Source organism: Scyliorhinus canicula, chromosome 2 (genome assembly GCF_902713615.1).
Source record: "Scyliorhinus canicula chromosome 2, sScyCan1.1, whole genome shotgun sequence".
NCBI lineage: Eukaryota > Metazoa > Chordata > Chondrichthyes > Carcharhiniformes > Scyliorhinidae > Scyliorhinus > Scyliorhinus canicula.
The window spans coordinates 119120126-119139624 of NC_052147.1; the positions used below are offsets into that span (position 1 = coordinate 119120126).

General features: G+C 47.7%; 1 protein-coding gene across 1 annotated transcript in view; it reads right to left on the minus strand.

The window, feature by feature from the left end:
* ryr3 (ryanodine receptor 3) overlaps positions 1 to 5043 on the minus strand; it is a 500545-nt gene extending 495502 nt beyond the window's left edge. The window contains 1 exon segment of the mRNA XM_038785757.1: positions 4933 to 5043. Coding sequence (XP_038641685.1) covers positions 4933 to 4980 — 48 coding nt within the window. The 5' untranslated portion in view covers positions 4981 to 5043.
* Between the last annotated feature and the right edge of the window lie 14456 nt (positions 5044 to 19499).

The following is a 19499-nucleotide window of genomic DNA, read 5'->3' on the forward strand; positions in this document are numbered from 1 at the left end:
GCAAGAAGAGGTTAAGTTATTCACTCTATATAGTGTACTAAGCCCATGAGCTATGGTTGCATAAAAGCTCATTTGATTTGGACAAGTTAATGTAAGTCAACTCGAGCAAAGTTAATTTGAATACTTAATAATCCCCTAGACAAGGATGATATTTCCCAAACACTTCTTTATAAGGAATTGAAGTGTCAAGGATTTCTCTGGTTCATTCTCTAATGTTTGTCAGTTTACTGAAGACGATATTCACATCCTTGCATCATCGCCATCACAAAACATTGGGCTCGATTTTGTGATAAAAATATTGGTGAGACTAACTCCATTCACAGTTATTTATGTGTAAATTGGATAGCAACCTCCTGTGGCTGCACATGGGTAGTTAAATTGATAAATCGGGAAATTGCTGTCTTAGGTTCCCTTAAGTTCCATAGCAAAGGCATCTCATTGAAAGATTTGCCATTGAAACACATGGAGCAGCATGAAACTGCCTCACATGCCTGATATATACATATTAACATCACCAGGAAAGGTTAAGGCTTATATTTTTCCAATGTAAATACTTTTAGTGTCATGGTAAGTGCTAATTAACAACTGTGAAATAACCCCTGTATAAAACACTATTTAGGTCTCATCTGGAGTACTGTATCTAGTTCTGGGTGCCAAACGGTTGAATGCCCTTTCAAAAAGCCAGTGCAGACTCGATGGGTTGAATGGCTTTCTTCTGCACTGTGAAGGTTGTGATCCGGCACTGAAAACTAACAAACAAACATGGGGTCTTATTCCCTCAGATTTTCATTATTTTTGCAGATGGGAGAAAATAAAATTTAAATAATTTTTTGAACTTTCCCTCTTATCTCTTGAGGTTTATTTTTCTTTCCTTCTCTGTTTACCATGCCCAATTTGAAGTTGAATTCAATACTGAAGCTCTGAAGAAGAGTCATGCAGACTTGAAACGTTAATTCTGTTTCTCTCTCCACAGATGCTGCTAGATCAGCTAAGGTTTTTTGACCATTTTCCGTTTTTATTTCAGATTTCCAGCATCTGCAGTATTTTGCTTTTATTCTCGCTTTCACCTCCTGGTTCCCCCACTTTACTGTTTATTAACTGATTTTATTGGTTAAGGAGATACACAGTTGCTTGCCCTGGTCATAAGGATCACCGTGAACTGTGAAGGATAGTGCACCTTTTTGGTAATTGGCTGACAGAAAGTTCCATGTAAAAGTCGATAAAAGGTTTATGGGCAAGTACAAGTGTAACATTTGGGGCTGGATTCTTTGACTCTGCGGCTATGTCCAGAGGAAGCATCTGGTCTTTCGACCAAAAAGTCAGCACCACCTCCCACTGATGCCCGGGCCGGTGGGGGGGCCAGCAGCCACGCTACGTAATACCCCTGGCTTTATCTGAACATACAGACACAGAATGGCCGGGTCCATGGCCACGCACGCGCACATTGGCGACCTGCTGCGGTAACGCCGTTCAACATGGCGCGGCCGCGCGCGGACCCAGCCTGCCAGATAGTGCTCCACTGTAACCCACCTCGCCACCCCCAGACCACCCCTACCAGTCCCCCCCAACACCCGCTGAAGCCCCCCCTGCCAGCAGAAAGGCTCCCCCCCCCTGTCCTTGCCAGCACTGGACACAGTCCGCAGCCGCCACGTGTTCACAAAAGTTGAGAAGACACATGTCTCATGCCATGGGGAAGTCTGCCCATTGGGGGTGGGCTTCAGGTGACGTCCTGAGGCTGTCCCAATGTTTTTGATGGGGCGGAGCAGCCAAAAAACGGCACCGCCCCCGATTTCGGCGTAAAAACTGATTCTCCGGCCGAACACGATTTTGGCGTCGGCAATCAGAGAATAGCGCCCAGGGTGTCACTGAATGCGACTTATATTAATTTAATTTCGGAGCTTTTCCTTATTATAGAAGATTTAGAATTGCCAGAAAGTGATGGATGATATTGATTAATAATTATGTGGAAATTATAGAAAATCTGTGAATTTTGTGTACAATGAGCTTAGACCTCAAGATTATCACCAATATAAGGATTTTGTTTGAACTCGCTTTTGTGCAAACCTAGCAGAAGATGGTTGCATTGCCCTATTGTCACTGGGCTAGCAATCCAGAAATCCAGGTTAATGTTCTGAGGGCATAGGTTCATATCCCACCATGGCAGCTGGGGCATGTAAATTTGATTAATAAAAATTAATCTGCTTTATTATTGTCCTTTAAGGAAGGAAATCTGTCATCCTTACCTGCATGTGACGCCAGACCCACAGCAACTGTGGTTGTTTCCTAACAGCCCTCCGAAATGGCCGAGCAAGCTATTTAGTTCAACGACAATTAGGGATGGACAACAAATCCTTTGCCAGTGATGCTCACATCCCATCAAAGAATGAAGAAGGAACCTGTGTCATTGCAGTATATCTTTCCCTTTGTTAAGCTCGTTAACAGGAAGTACAAAAATATTCTTTCAAATCGACTGTACAGCTGCAGAATGTAGCAGGAGTTGTAATCAATGACCTTACAAGCAAACAATTTTCAACTCATTTTTCACTAATGTGCATTAAACCATTTTTGAAGTGATAGGATTTCTCAGATCAGCATCTCATTTTCATCCAAATTATGAACAAGTAAATGTGGCACCACCTTCTCACACAGTAAGAATTTAATTCAGGGCAAGACTTTTGGTCTATCTTAAACATGTTGCACAGAAAAAAAACTTGAGTAAAACAGCAATTTAATCATATGTTTATGGTCTTTATTAAGTGAATCTGAACTTATTGGACTAAGAACACAACTAGGATGGTTCTTGTTAAAGCACACCAGTCCTAAATGTCAGAAGTAACCATGGGAAATGTTCTTTAAATAGCACCTTCAAAGGTAAAAAGAAATTCATTCTGTGAGTAGAGCTTGAGTTCAGCTTTTTAAAAGATCCGAAATCAAAACTGGTAAATCAGTAACAGGTCTTTGGTACAGTGGGTAGTGTCTCCACCTCTGCCAGGAGCTCCCAGTTTCAGTCCCACCCCAGGATTTGATGGGCAACGAAGGTGCTTTCATAACAGTCAAATCTCAAACAAGCTGAATATCAATCTGCAAATCCTTCCAACATACACCAATGACAGACTGTAAGAGTGAGAGAGATTCCTGGTTAGCCATATGATGGAAAGACAAAGGATCCTTTACCGCCACTATCCATAGCTCCAGGATACAATATGCATATAAAAGTGCATGTCGCCACAGTAACTCTGAACTGTAACATCACCACCAATGGTGAAGCTGTTGAAATGTGATTAAGAATACAACTCTTTCGCAAATGTCTTTATAGAGAAAGAAAACTCCCTGCTACCTGGTTGGTGACTCCAGCCCTTCAACAACATGGTTGACTCCTAACTACCCTCTCCAAGGTTGAGGGTGGGGTTAGTAAGCCACACAATTACCATCACCTTCTTCAGGGCAATCGGAGTTGAGCAATATTTTGTCAGTGGCACCCAAATATATATTTTTTAAATATGAGGTTAAAATCTCTCGTAGCACTCCCGACTTCCCATTTAGCTTTTTAAGTTACACATCCTTTACGTCTCAATTTTTGTAGGCTGGGGCGACATAATGGTTAGCACTGTTGCCTCACATACCAGGGACTTGGGTTAAATTCCACCTTGGGTGACTGTGTAGAGTTTGCATGTTCTCCCAGTGTCTGCCTGGGTTTCCTCTAGATGTTCCGGTTTCCACCCACAGTCCAAAAATGTGCAGGTGAGGTGGGGTAATGGGATTACGGGGATACGGCAGGGGAGTGGACCTTGGTGGGGTGCTCTTTCAGAGGGTTATGCAGACTCTAAGGGCCAAATGCCCTCCTACTACATTGTAGGAATTCTATGGTTCTAAAGGCGCAATGCTTTCCCTAAGAATTTGAGGAGGGAAATTGTTTATTTCTCAGGGTATGTGTCTTCCAAAAGGTGTGTGTGTAGAGGAGGAGGGTAAAGGTTGAAGTGGTGAGCTCTGATAGAGGGGATAGAGGTAAAATTCTGTACAAGTCCCCTCTTGCCAAATTCAGTCCATATCACAGCGTTCATATTTCGTGCAACCAAAGCATTCAGGATAAACTCAGACCAGAGCGATGGCCAGGCAATGCCTGAAGTTAGTCCCTGGGGGCAGTACGCGATATAATGCACCTGTTGAGAGTGTGTGCGTTGCCAGGCCGGATCAGTTTACAGTCGAACCCTGAGCAGCACATTCCTCACATACACCACCGTCACCTCACTAAAAATAGGCAGGGCCACTCTGTGTTGAAGTTCGAGCTGGTGAATCGCTCTTCGCTTGGGAAAGCCCATTGCCCGAGGAAACCCAATTTGTGTAAGAGTTAGTTTGAATTAAGTCTTGACGGCTCCGCTTTTGGAAACCTCCGTATTCCACAGATGCTAACGTCAACCGCTCGTTAGCACTTCTAACCTGATCTGCATTCGGGGTTTTTTTTAAATTCCCTGCCTTCTATTAAATCAGTTAAGTGACAAACGTCAAGCTGGTGTTAATGCGTTACCACGGTGCTCGGGTGCTTCAGGAATTTTGCTGAACTGATCCCTCAGAAACCAACAACCAGGGAATGTGGAACATTCCTCAAGAAATATCGCCTAAAGTTCACAGCATAGTAACAACTGCAGCTGAATTGGAATTTGTGTTGCAATGTAACATAATGGTGAGACTGGCCACAAATTACTATATGGTGTCTAACGCGGTGGGGTTTACACTTCAGAGAGAGAACTTCCACAAGAGAATAAAACCCCAAAAGCTGGAAACACTTTCTGCGATAGCTGTGCTATCGTCGCACACAGCCCGGGAAATCTAGGTTTTGCTAACAGCGTCAGATATGAACCCAATTCAGCCTCTGACCAGGTCAGGCTTCCAGCTCACAGTAAGAATCGAGATATTCCGCATGTTGCTACTCACAGTTCGAAGGAATTGGATTTCATCTTCCCCTTCACCCCCTTCAGACATGGTGAATGAAGAGCCGGCTCCGCTCACACGCTGGACCCTCTGCTGTCAGTGGGCTCGCGGCTGTTCTCCCGCTCTCACAATAGACCGATCCACATCCATCCTTATAGGGGAGCCTGGGCAGGCCCAGAGCGCGCACTGGCTGTCAATCAGCTCCCCCCTCACTGCCTCTGCCCTTCCATGGCAAATCCCGGGGCCAGCAAAACGCTCAGCGCCTTGAATTTTTCACATTAAAGGGGGAAATTGTCGGTAATCCAAATGCAATCTTCAATCAGTTTGCCTAATTGTCCGGGGAAGGAATATAACACGCGAAGTGACATTGCTCTTTGCTGCTATTTATAATATAGAGCCACAGAGTCCGACAGCGCAGAAAAGGCCCTTCAGCCCATTGCGTCTGCGGCTATTAAGCATCCACTTAACTATTCTAATCCTCTTTTCCAGCACTTGGCCCATAACTTTGAATGCCCTGGGATCAGAAGTGCACATCTAAATTATTCTTCAATGCTATAAGGGTCCCTATCTCCACCACACTTTCAGGAAGCGAGTTCTAAACTCCTACCACCCTCTGGGTGAAAACTTTTTTCCTCACATCTCTAAACCTCCTACCCCTTACCTTAAATCTATGTCCTCTGATCATTGACCCCTCCACCAAAGAGAAAATTATATTCCTGTCTACGCTATCTATGCCCCTCATAATTTCATACATCTTAATCATGCCCCCTCCCCCTTAGTCATTTTACATATTTATTCATTCATGGGATCACTGGCTAAGCCAGCATTTGTTGCTCATCGTGAATTGCCCTTGAGAAGTTGGTGGGAGCCATCTTATTGAACCGCTGCAGTCCATGTGGTGGAGGTACACCCACAGTGCTGTTAGGGAGGGAGTTCCAGGATCTTGACCCAGCGACAGTGAAGGAACAGGGATATATTTCCAAGTCAGGATGATGTGTGACTTGAAATGGAACTTGCATATGGTGCTCCCATGGATCTGCTACCCTTGTCTTTCTAGATGGTAGTGGTCGTGGGTTTGGAAGGTGCTGTCAAAGGAGTCTTGGTGAGTTCCTGCAGTCCATATTGTATATAATACATAGTATGCACTGTGCGCTGGTCCTGAGGTTAGGTGAGGTGTGAATGGTTCAGGTGCCACTCAAGCGGGCTGCTCTGTCCTGGATGGAATCAAGCTATCACAGAAACGTGGTTAAAGGAAGGGCAGGATTGGCAGCTGAACGTTGGAGGATATACATGCTTCAGGAGAAATAGTGGGGGATGTAAAAGTGGTGGGGGAGTAGCATTACTGGTTAAGGAAAATATCATAGCCGTACTGTAGGAGGACACCTCGGAGGCCGCTGTCATGTGAGAGTACCTTTAAGAAATGGGTGTATATGAAATATACCATTGAGAAATGGGTGTTTAAGAAATGCACCTTTAAGAAATGGGTGTTTATCAGTGATGTCAGAGTGTGGGTGGAGCTAGGCTGTCTGTCAGCTTTTTACTTTTGATTTTTGCTGCAAGGTGCGTTTTCGTTTCGTTTTCAGTGTTGGAGCTGAAGCCAGACAGAACAGGTGTACTGTTGATCTCTCTGCCATGAAAAGACTATCTCTTGATCATTTGGTGAATTCAGAATTATAAATGTTCTCAGTAGTGAATGTAAATCTAATGCGCTTCTGTTAAAAGGTGTTTCTTTTGTCTTCTGGATGTTGTTTGGGAAGTTATTAAGGATTACTTAGTTTTGTATTCATTGGGGGTTGTATTTGAATTGATGGTTGCTCGGATGTTCACTATATATTTTAAAAAGGTTAACTTGAGTTCATAGAATAAACATTGTTCTGCTTTTAAAAAATACTTTTCCATTTCTGCTGTACCATACCTGTAGAGTGTGCCATGTGCTCCCCATACCACAATCTATTAAAAGTTGTGGGTCAGGTGAACTCCATGATACACTTTGGGGTTCTCTAAACCCTGGCTCATAACAGTGCATACAATGAGGCCAGCTGGGTAGAGCTCAGGAACAGGAAGGGAGCAATCACAATGTTGGGTATTTATTACAGGCCCCCCAACTGCCAGCGAGAGACAGAGGATCAGAGAGGTAGAGAGATTTTGGGTAGGTGCAAAAGTAACAGGGTTGTTGTGGTAGAGGATTTTAATTTCCCCTACATTGTCTGGTACTCACTTACTGCTAGCGGCTTGGATGGGTCAGAGTTTGTAAGGTGTACCCAGGAAGACTTCTTGATGCAATATGTAGATGGTCCAACTAGGGATGGGGCAGTACTGGACGTGGTATTGTGGAATGAGCCTGGACAGGTGGTTGAGGTTTCAGTAGGGGAACGTTTTGGGAGTAGTGACCACAATTTCATAAGTTTTAGGGTACTTTTGGATGGGGAAGAGGGTAACCTTCGTGTTAAGGTTTTCAAATTATGATAACATTAGACAGAAATTGAAGAATTTGGATTGGGTGCAGTTGTTGGAGGGTAAATCAACATCGGACATGTGGGAGTTTCAAGCGACAGTTGATTAGGATTCAGGAAAATCATGTTACTGAGAGAACGAAGGATAAATATAGAAAGTTTAGGGAACCATGGATAGAAAGGGATATTATGAACCTGGTCAAAAAGAAAAAGGAAACTTTTGTACGGTCTAGAAGGGTGGGGACAATCAAAACCCTTAAGGAGTACAAATAAAGTAGGAAGGTACTTAAGCAGGAAATTAGGAGGGCTATGAGGGGTCATGAAAAGACATTGAAAAGTAAGATTAAGGTGAATCCCAAAGCTTTTCATTCATATGTAAAAACCAAGAGGGTGGCCAGGGAAAGGATTGGACCATTTAAGGACAGCGGGGGAATCTATGTGTTGAGTCAGAGGAAATGGGCAAGGTACTAAATGAGTACTTTGCATCAGTGTTCACCAAAGGAAAGGACTTTATGGAAGATGATTCTTGGGTAGGGTGTGTGGATAGTCTGGGTCATGTTGGCATCAAAAGAGGAGGTATTGGGTGTTTTAAAATACATTAAGGTAGATACTTCTCCTGGGCCGGATGGGAGTTACCCCAGAATATTGAAGGAAGCAAGGGAGAAAATTGCTGGGGCCTTGACTGACAACTTTGTATCATCATTGGCTGCAGGTGAGGTCCCAGAGGTCTGGAGAACAGCTAGTGTGGTACCGCTGTTTAAGAAAGGTAGCAGGGATAATCCAGGAAACTATAGGACGGCGAGCCTCATATCGGTAGTAGGTAAATTATTGGAGAGAATACTCAGGGACAGGATTTATACCCATTTGGAAACAAATGGACTCTTTAGCGATAGACAGCATGGTTTTGTGAAGGGGTGGTTGTGTCTCACTAATTTGATTAAGTTTTTTGAGGAGGTGACAAAGATGATTAATGAGGGGAGGGTGGTTGATGTTGCTTACATGGACTTCATTAAAGCTTTTGACCAGGTGCCTCATGGCAGACTGGTACAAAAGGTGAAGTTACACGGGATCAGAGGTGAGGTGGCAAGATGGATACAGAACTGGCTCGGTCACAGAAGGCTGAGGGTAGCAGGAGAAGGATGTTTTTCTGAATGGGAGGTTGTGACTAGTGGTGTTCCACAGGAATCGGTGCTGGGGCCTCTGTTGTTTGCCGTATACTATTATGGGCCAGGGTTTAGAGAACCCCAAAGTGTATCATGGAGTTCGCCTGCCCCACAACTTTTAATAGACTGTGGTATGGGGAGCACATGTCCCACTCTACAGGTGTGGTACAGCAGAAATGGAAAAGTATTTTTTAAAGCAAAGCAATGTTTATTCTATGAACTCAAGTGAACCTTTTTAAAACATACAGTGAACATCTTAGCAACCATTAATTCAAATACAACCCCCAAAGAATACAACACTAAGTAGTCCTTAAGCTGTCCTTTTAACATCCATAAGCCTCAAACAAAACCTTCAAGCAGAAGCACATCAGGTTAAAGTCACAACTGAGAGCAATTATTAGTTTTAAATCACCAAAGCATCGATGTACATTCTTTAGATTACAGAGAGAGAGACTCATACACCTTCTGGCTGTGACTGTAGCTATACAGCTCTAAAAACGAAACTAAAACACACCCTGCAGCAAACAGCCTAAAATGAAAGTAAAAAGCTGACAGACAGCCCAGCTCCACCTACACTCTGACAACAGGTACTCTCACATGACAATACATAAACAATTTGGAGGAAAATGTAGCTGGTCTCATTAGAAGGTTCGCGGATGATACCGAGGTTGGTGGAGTGGCAAATAGTGTTAACGATTGTCAGAGAATACAGTAGGACACAGGTAGGTAGGAGACTTGGGCAGAGAAATGGCAAATGGAGTTTAATCCGGACAAATGTGTGGTAATGCATTTTGATAGGTCTAACATAGAGGGGAAATATATAGTAAATGGCAAACACTTAGGAATATAGAACGAGAGACCTGAGCATACAGATCCACAGATCTTTGAAAGTGGCAACACGAGTGGACAAGTTTGTCAAGAAAGCGTATAGAATGCTTGTCTTCGTTGGATGGGGCATCGAGTATAGAAACTGGCAAGTCATGCTACAGTTGTATAGAACATTGGTATGGCCGCACTTGGAATATTGCACATAATTCTGGTCACCACACTACCAGAAGGATGTGGAGGCTTTGGGGAGGTGCAGAGGAGGTTTACCAGGATTTTGCCTGGTCTGGAGGGTATCAGCTATGCGGAGAGGCTGAATAGAGTCGGACTGTTTTCATTAAAAGGACGGAGGTTGAGGACATGTCTACAAGATTATGAGAGGCGTGGATGGGCAGGCACTCTTTCCTAGGTTGGAGGGGCAGGCATCAGAGGGCATAGATTGAAGGTCAGTGGGGCAATGTTTCGAGGAGATGTGCAAGGCAGATTTTTTACACAAAGGGCGGTGAGTGCCTGGAACGCGCTGCCAGAGAAGGTTGTGGAAGCAGACACATTAATGGCGTTCAAAAGCATCTTGACAAATTCATGGATGGGATAGGTATTGAGGGATACGGCACTAGGAAGTATTGGCCAAGGGTGGTATCATAACCGAGGCAGGCTTGGAGGGCTGAAAGGCCTGTTCCTGAACTGTATTGTTTGTTGTTCTTGAGTGTTGTTGGAACTGCACTCATCCAGGCAAGTAGTATTCCATCACACTCCTGACTTGTGCTTCAAAGATTTTTTAAATTATAAATTTAGAGCACCCAATTATTTTTTTTTCGAATAAAGAGGCAATTTAGCATAGCTAACCCACCTACTCTGCACATCTTTGGGGTGTGGGGGTGAAACCCACGCAAACATGGGGAGATGTGCAAATTCCACACGGACAGTGACCCAGAATCGAACCTGGGACCTCGACGCTGTGAGGCAGCAGTGCTACCCACTGCGCCACCGTGCTGTCCCAGACTTGTGGTTCAAAGATAATAGACTGGCTTTGGGGAGACAGGAGGTGAATTACTCCTTACAAAATCCACAGCACTTGGTCTATCCTTGCAGCTGCAATATTTATATGTGTGATCCAGTACAGTTTCTCAAGTGGATTGAGACTGTCCTATTTCAAATAGGCTCCATAGCACCTACAGAGACTAGCAGTTCACCATTCTGGGTCTGATTAAATGGCCAATCTGCAATATATTTACTGCATAATTTTTCTATTTATCACACCTGTTATCCTTTTAATCTGTGGAAAAGTTGACTGATTAATGTCAGATTACGGGAGTCAGATCCTGCATGAAATATTTTTTTGAGCAGACTCCAAGAATGGTTAAAGGTCCATAAAAGTATTTGGCACAAAACAAGACCATCACAGTTTTAATCTACAGGGAGCTGTATACCTTCCCCCAGTGCCTGCTGCAGATTCCGAGCAAAAAAGGTGAGAACCGAGGCTCACAACAGACTCACAAGCAGATTAGCTTCTGTTCTAAAAGCTGATTGAGTAGTTAGTTTTTGCTGGCTCATACTTTTGCCCATTCGCACTGCATTAATTTGATTCTGCTGGCTGCAAATTAAGCTTTTAGTGTTCATGTGTTACCATGACGTTAAGGAATCAATACTGGTTGTTGATGGATCCTGGTCAATCTTGGCAGATATCCATCATAAGGCAACTAAAGATTAGTACTTTAATAATCCAATTATTAATGACTTGTTACTTATTATGCAAGCTTGTTCAATGTAACTTTCTGAGCGGATAAGAACTGCTTTAGGACTATTTAATTGGGGACCGCTTCTCCTATTTGGTTAATGCAAAGTTAGTACATAATCTTGCTGCTGACAGAAGCAGAGGTGTCCCTCCAGAGTAAATGTTGCAAAGTGCATTTGTCTCTCCAGCACAAAGTTTAGTGCTTGTACCATTTGTTTTTTTTGTAGAAAAGTGTTGTGAACTGTTTTAATAATCAGAGTCTCCACCCCCTCCCCGTACATTGGTACTGAGGGAAGGGTACCCTGTTTCTCCAACACAAAACTAGTTTATAAACGTTTGGCCTGGTATATATTTTTTACTATTTTAATAAAAAGATATGGCCTGGGTGCAAATGATCAATTTTACCCACAATAGTTTTGAGCAGAGTGGCAAATGAAACAAATGCATTCACATGTTGACTCAGGTTTGCTTTTCAAAGATAAAAACAGAAAGTGCTGGAAAAACTCAGCAGGACTGGCAACATGTATGGAGAATCAGAGTTAGTGTCTCACGTTGAATGCAACTCTCCTTCAGACATATTTGTGTTTTGGCTATATTGCTTTACTCAAGTTGAGGAGACAATTCACATGATTCAGTGAAGCAAGCTTTACTGTATGATTGGAGTATTTATTGATGACACTGAGTATCAAAATTCAAAGGGAATCCTATAATCCTGTTCTGGTGTCATTATACTGAATGCAAACTTACAGCAAAAGCATAGGTCTGAAGAAAAATTAATAATCATATCTGCTGAGAATAAAACAGTTTTATGTGGATGATCTTATCACAAATGTTTTCTTCAGGTTTCAGTTGACCATGGAACGAAGGATGAAAAAGAGGATTTTGACTTCCATTAACTTGAAGCTCTGTACCTTGAAACATCCTGATAGAAACCAATAGCAGGATCACTTCCTCACTTTGAGCAAAGATTTCCATTAAGCATTGTAAAGAACAGCACTGTAAACGTTATTTTTATAATACATTTAAAAGTTTCCTACATTGGATATCTCACAATTTCCCCACGAAGATGACCTTTAATTAGATATTTATATCTGTTTATAAACAGGCTTACAGGTGGCAGAGAGGGAGATTGTATCTTACTGTTAACACAGGGAGTGGTATGCGTTCTCTACAGTTTTGAGATATAGCCATAATTCTAAATTCATGTTTATACAATATAAAATAGGCCTGGATACTTTTATAGTTCTCATGTAAACAATATTCAATTATAACTTAATATATTGCCAACAAACATGACACTTAAGCAAAACTTAATTTTGTTAATAAGGCTCTTGACATTGTTTGACATCCTAATTAGTGACTGACTATTTTTTTAACAATTTTATTGAGGTATTGTTCGGCATTGTAAACAGTTACAGACAACAACAAAAAGAAAGCAAAAAAGGCAAAAATGTGCAAACATCAACGTAGAATCAATACTTCAATCGAACCATACTGCACAAGTCCGCTCCTCTCCCATTGACATTACCTGCCTATTTATCCCTCCTACTCTACTCTAATCTCTCTCCCCCCCCCCCCCCCCCCCCCACCTCGCTGACGCACACTCTCCCGCAAAGAAGTCGATGAATGGTTGCCACCTTCGGGCGAACCTCTGTTGAGATCCCCTCAAGGCGAACTTAATTTTTTCCATACCCAGAAAACTCGACATATCCGAAAGCCATAGCTCAGTCTTCGAGGGTTTTGAGTCCCTCCATGCCAATAGTATTCGTCGCCGGGCTATCAGGGAAGCAAAGGCCAAAACATCAGCCTCTTTCTCACCCTGGACTCTCGGGTCCTCCGAAACCCCAAAAATTGCCACCCCTGGACCCATCACCACCCTTGTTTTTAGCACCCGGGACATGATCCCCGCAAATCCCTCCCAGTACCCCCTCAGCGTTGGACATGCCCAAAACATGTGAACATGGTTTGCCGGTCCTCCCCCGCATCTAGCGCACTTATCCTCTACCCCAAAGAATTTGCTCATCCGAGCTACCGTCATGTGGGCCCGGTGAACGACCTTAAATTGAATCAGGCCGAGCCTGGCACATGTTGCGGTTGAGTTTACCCTACTCAGGGCTTCCGCCCACAGCCCATCTTCCATCTCCCCACCAAGCTCCTCCTCCCATTTGAGTTTCAGTTCCTCCGTCTGGGGCTCTTCCCCCTTCATGAGCACCTTATAAGTACATGACTCTACCCTCTCCTCCTTCCCCTCTAGAGACTATTCTGTCTTGGATCCCCATTGGTGGGAGGCGTGGGAAGGATGGGACTTGTCTGCGGACAAAGTCCCGCATCTGTAGATACCTGAAATCGTTTCCCCTTACCAGACCAAATTTCTCCTCCAAGCCCCTCAAACTCACAAAGCTCCCCTCCAGGAAGATATCGCCCACCCCCGTCCGCCGCCATGCTCGAAACCCCCCATCCATACTCCCGGGGGCAAACCGATGGTTATCACATATTGGAGCCCAGACAGACGCACCCACCTCTCCTACACGCCTCCTCCACTGGCCCCATATCCGCAGGGTCACCCCCACTACCGGGCTGGTGGAGTACCTGGCCGGCGACAGCGGTAGGGGGGCCTTGACCAGGGCTGCCAAACTGGTGCCCCTGCACGAAGCCGCCTCCACCCGCTCCCAGATAGACCCCGTAACCACCATCCACTTCCTTAACATGGCAATGTTCGCCGCCCAGTAATAGTTGATCAGACTCGGCAATGCCAGCCCTCCCTCGCTGCAGCTCCTCTCAAGCATCGCCTTCTTCACCCGCGGGGATTTTCCCGCCCAGACAAAGCTCATGATAATTTTGCCAGTCCTTTTGAAGAAGGACTGTGGGATAAAGATAGGGAGGCACTGAAAAATGAACAGGAATCTAGGGAGGATTGTCATCTTTACAGTCTGCACCCTCCCCGCCAGTGGTAGCGGGAGTGCATCCCATCTCCGAAACTCCCTCGTCATTTGTTCCACCACCCTGGTCAAATTTAACTTGTTAGCCTGCCCCAGTCTCACGCCACCTGTATCCCCAAGTACCAGAAACTTTCCTCAACCAGCCTAAATGGCAGCTCCTTCAGTCTGTTCCCCTGGCCCCTTGCCTGCACCACAAACATCTCACTCTTGGCCATATTTAATTTGTACCCTGAAAACTGGCCGAACCTCCTCAGTGTTTCCAGTATACTTCCCATCCCGGCCAGTGGGTCCAACACGTACAGGAGCAGGTCGTCCGCATAGAGAGAGACCCTATGTTCCACCCCACCCCTGGTCATTCCCTTCCATCCCTTTGCGGCTCTCAACGCAATCACCAACGGCCCTATGGCCAGCGCAAACAGCAACGGGGAGAGTGGCAACCCTGTCTGGTCCCGCGATGTAGTCTGAAATACTCTGACACTACTCTGTTCATCCTAACGCTGGCTTTTGGAGCCTGGTACAGTAGTCTGACCCAATTCACCAGTCCCTCCCCGAACCCAAACTGTCCGAGCACCTCCCACAGATAGCCCCACTCCACCCGATCGAAGGCCTTCTCAGCGTCCATCGCCACCACTACCTCCACCTCCTTGCCCGTCGGGGGCATCATGATCACATTGAGTAATCTTCTCAAGTTAGCTGACAGCTGCCTGCCTTTCACAAACCCAGTTTGGTCATCCCCAATCACCTCCGGTGCACAGTCCTCAATTCTAATCGCCAGGACCTTTGCCAGTAGCTTGGCATCTATATTGAACAGGGAGATTGGCCTGTATGGCCCGCAGGATTCCGGGTCCTTGACCTGCTTCAATATCAGCGAGATGGTGGCTTGCGACATCGTTGGTGGCAGGGTCCCTCTGTCCCTTGCTTCATTAAAAACCCTCGCCTAAACCGGTCCCACTAACTCCGAGAACTTCTTGTAAATCTCTACTGGGTATCCATCCGGCCCCGGGGCTTTCCCCGACTGCATGGCCTTCAGGCCCCTCAATACCTCTTCCACTCTAATCAGGGCCCCCAGCCCATCCACTAGCCCCCCGCCTACGTTTGGGAATGTTAGACCGTCCAGGAACCTTTTCATCTCCTCCGGCTCTTCCGGGGGCTCCGAAGTATACAGCTTACTATAGAAGTCTCAAAATACCTTATTCAATCCTGCCGGTTCTTCCACTCTGCTCCCCTCCCCATCAATCACTCTACTTATTTCCCTGGCCGCCTCCCTCCTCCTGAGTTAGAACATAGAACAGTACAGCACAGAACAGGCCCTTCGGCCCTCGATGTTGTGCCGAGCAATGATCACTCTACTCAACCCCACATCCGTAACCCAACAACCCCCCCCCCCCCCCAAACCTTACTTTTAAGGACACTACGGGCAATTTAGCATGGCCAATCCACCTAACCCGCACATCTTTGGACTGTGGGAGGAAACCGGAGCACCCGGAGGAAACGCATGCACACACGGGGAGGACGTGCAGACTCCGCACAGACAGTGACCCAGCCAGGAACTGAACCTGGGACCCTGGAGCTGTGAAGCATTTATGCTAACCACCATGCTACCGTTGCTGCGCTAACAGTCTGCTGGCCTTCTCCCCATGCTCAGACACCACTCCCCTCGCCTTCCTAAGTTGTTCCACGGCCCTACTCGTTGATAACGCCCCCAGTTCCGCCTGTAGTCTCCGCCTCTCCCTGAGTAGGTCCTCCCCCGGGGACTCCGCATGCTCCTCGTCTATCCGATACATTTCCCTAACCAATCTGTCCATTTCTGCTCAGTCTGCCTTGGCCCTGTGGGCCCAGATTGAGATCAGCTCCCCCCTCACTACTGCCTTCAGCGCCTCCCACAGGGTCGCAGCTGAAACCTCCCCCGTAGCGTTCACCTGCAAGTAGTTCTACATACACTTCCGAAGCCTCTCACATATCCCCTCCTCCGACAACAGTCCTACATCTAGCCTCCATTGTGGGCGTTGGTAATTCGCCCCCCCGACATGCAGGTCCACCCAGTGCAGGGCATGTCCAAGATAGTGATTGCTGAATATTCCGTATTCTTTACCTCCCCTACACAGTCCCTGCTCAGGATAAAAAAATCTATCCCAGAGTATACTTTATGAACATGCGAGTAGAACGAGTAGCCCCTTCCTGTCGGCTGTCTGGCTCTCCATGGGTCCACTGCCCCCATTTGCTCCATAAACCCTTTCAGCTCCCTTGCCATTGCTGGTAGTCTACCCGTTCTGGGACACGACCAGTCCAGCCCCGGGTCAAGGACCGTATTAAAGTCCCCCCCCCCCCATTATCAACCAACGGGAGTCCAGGTCCGGGATCTTCCCCAGCACTCTTTTAATAAAGTCCACGTCGTCCCAGTTTGGAGCATATATGTTCACCAGCACCACTCTTCTCCCCTCCAGTCTGCCCCTTACCATCAGGTATCTGCCCCCCCTGTCTGCGGCTATGCCCTCCGCCTCAAATTGAACCCGCTTATTGATCATAATTGCCACCCCCCTGGACTTAGAGTCCAAGTCCGAGTGGAAGACCTGGCTAATCCAGCCCTTCCTTAACCTAGTCTGGTCAGACACTTTCAGATGTGTCTCCTGCAACATAATTGCGTCCGCCCTCAGAGCCCGCAAGTGCGCAAACACACGTGCCCTTTTAACTGGCCCATTTAGTCCCCTGACATTCCAGGTGATCAGCCTGGTTGGGGGGCACAACGCACACACACACTCCCACCACTCCACCCCCACGTCGGTCAGCCATAGCCTTTCTCGGGCCCGCCCCCGGCCCATACGCCGCGCCATTCTTGGCCCGCCTCTTGGCCACCTCCACCCTCGACCCCCTTCCATTGCCTACTGCAGATCCCTCCCCCCCCCCCCCCGCCTAGCAACATCCCTGGGTTGCCCCACCCCTGCCATTCATTGGCTGTATTCTCCCCCCCAAACTGACTCCCTTGACTAGCCAATCTGCTAGCCCAGTGACTCATCACTCCGGCGCCCACCTGTCTCACTCCCATTGTTTCCCTGTCCTCATCCCCTCTCCCCAGCACACCCTCCCCCTCTCCAACCCACTGGAGCAATCTCACTGGCACAGGAAGGCAAACAAAACGTAAACCTCACACTGCCCCGCAAGGTCGCTCCAGGTGCAATACAGTTCCCGACGCGTACACAGAAAAGTGTTAACCTACATCCCTTTCCGAGCATTAATAAGACAGCCCCGCAACACCCCATTACCCATACAGCCCCCACCCGGAAAGTAGAGCCGCAAATACCCCACATGGCACCTTTAAAACAGTAAACAGTTGTCCAGCAGTCTAGGCACATTCAGCGTCCCTTCAAACGGTAGTTCTCGGACCCTAGTTTGTGTCCGTGGGGCCTCTTTTCGGGACCAGCTCCTGATCCCTCGCAAAGTCCATCACTTCCTCGGGCTCGGAGAAGTAGTGGTGTTGACCCTGATGCGTAACCCAAAGAGGGGCCGGGAACATCAGACCAAACTTCACATGCTTCTTGAACAATACCTCCTTGACTTGTTTAAAGGCTGCTCGCCGCCGAGCCACCTCCTGGCTTAGGTCCTGGTAGATGCGAAGAACACTGTTGTTCCACGTGCTGCTCCTGGCGCTCTTCGCCCACCGCAGCACCCGCTCCTTTTCTACGAACCTGTGGAACCTAATCACCATCGGATGGGCGGATCCCCCCCGGACGCACTTGCCTCGCCTGCACTCTGTATGCCCCCTCCAGCTCTGGCGGTCGCGGAAAGGCTTCAGCCCCCATCAGCTGCATCAACAGGTCAGCCACAAGCGCTGTGGCATCAGCTCCCTCAGCCACCTCCAAGAGGCCAATGATCCTCAGATTTTGTCTGCGGGCTCTATTTTCCAACTCCTCCACTCTGTCCAGCAGTCTTCTCTGCCTCTCCTTCAACCCGCCGACTTCTAACGCCGCAATCGTCTGCGCATCCACCTGCTCCTCCACCGCCTCTCCCAGCTCCTTAACTTTTACGTCCTGGGCAGCTGATCCAGCTCCTTAACTTTTACGTCCAGTCTCTGGTTCAGCTGATCCACTGCCTTCTGAAGTGGATCCAAGTTATCCCGCTTCAGCGACTCAAAACTACTTTTTATCACCTGCCGCATGTTTTCCAGTGCTTGCTGGATTGCTGGGTCCGAGGTTCGCAGGTCCGCCATCTTGGGTCTCAGGTCAGCTTCCCCTGCACCTTGTCTTTGTCCCTTTCTCTTCCGTTTCCGTTGCCTCCTGCTCTCCCACGGTTCCATACAACGCTGCCCATTCCTCCACACCTCCGTGGCCGTCTTTTCACTGCTCCACCGTCCCGCTATCGCGGGGAATCAGGTCCTTAAGCTCCGCCGGAGTAAGAGCCCCCGAATGTGCGGCTCACCCGGTCATTGCCGCAACCAGAAGTCAGTGACTGACTAGTTTTACAAATATGGGGCAGGAATCTCCGACCCCCGCCAGGCCGGAGAATCGCCGGGGGGGGGGGGGTGTCAATCCCGCCCCTGCCGGCTGCCGAATTCTCCGGTGCCGGGGTTTTGGCGGGGGCAGGAATCGCGCCGCGCCAGTCGGCGGCCACTAGCAGCAACCCCCCCACCCGGTGATTCTCCGGCCCGCAATGGGCTGAGCGGCTGTGCATTTTAGGCCGGTCCCGCCGGCGTAAATTAGACCAGATACTTACCGGCGGGACCTGGCTCTGTAGGCGGCCTCGGGGGTCTTGGGGGATCTGACCCCGGGGGGTGCCCCCACGGTGGCCTGGCCCGCGATCAGGGCCCACCGATCCGCGGGCAGACCTGTGCCGTGGGGGCACTCTTTCCCTCTGCACCGGCAGCTGTGGACCTCCACCATGGCTTGTGCGGAGACAAACCCCCCTGTGAATGTGCTGGGATGACACCAGCATATGCTGGCGCTCCCGCGCATGCACCAACTCGCGCCGGCCGGCGGAGGCCCTTTGGTGCGGTTGGCGTGGCACCAAGCCCTTTGACACCAACTGTCGTGGCGCCAACCCAGCCAGCGTCGGCCTAGCCACTGAAGCACCTTCAGGAGGATTCCACACCTTCCGGGTGGCCCGACACCGGAGTGGTTCACAGCACTCCTCGCCGCCGGGACTGCCCGCCCCACCGGGTAGGGGTGAACCCCGCCCCTGAAGTTTGCAAGTTATAGTAGGTTTTCACAGTATATTCATTGAAGCTTACTTGTGACAATAAGCGATTATTATTATTATGGCACTGTCTCTTTAATTTGTGGTAGAATGGAGGAATGAAGGGTGTCACATTTGTGACCTGTTCTGAATTCTGCCTGACAACGGGCAGGATTCTCCAACGGCGGGATCCTCCGTTTCACCGACAGCACACTCACACCCGTGGATTTCCCAACGGCGTGGGGGTGCCCGCAATGGGAAACCCCATTGGCCGGTTGGCAGGATGGAG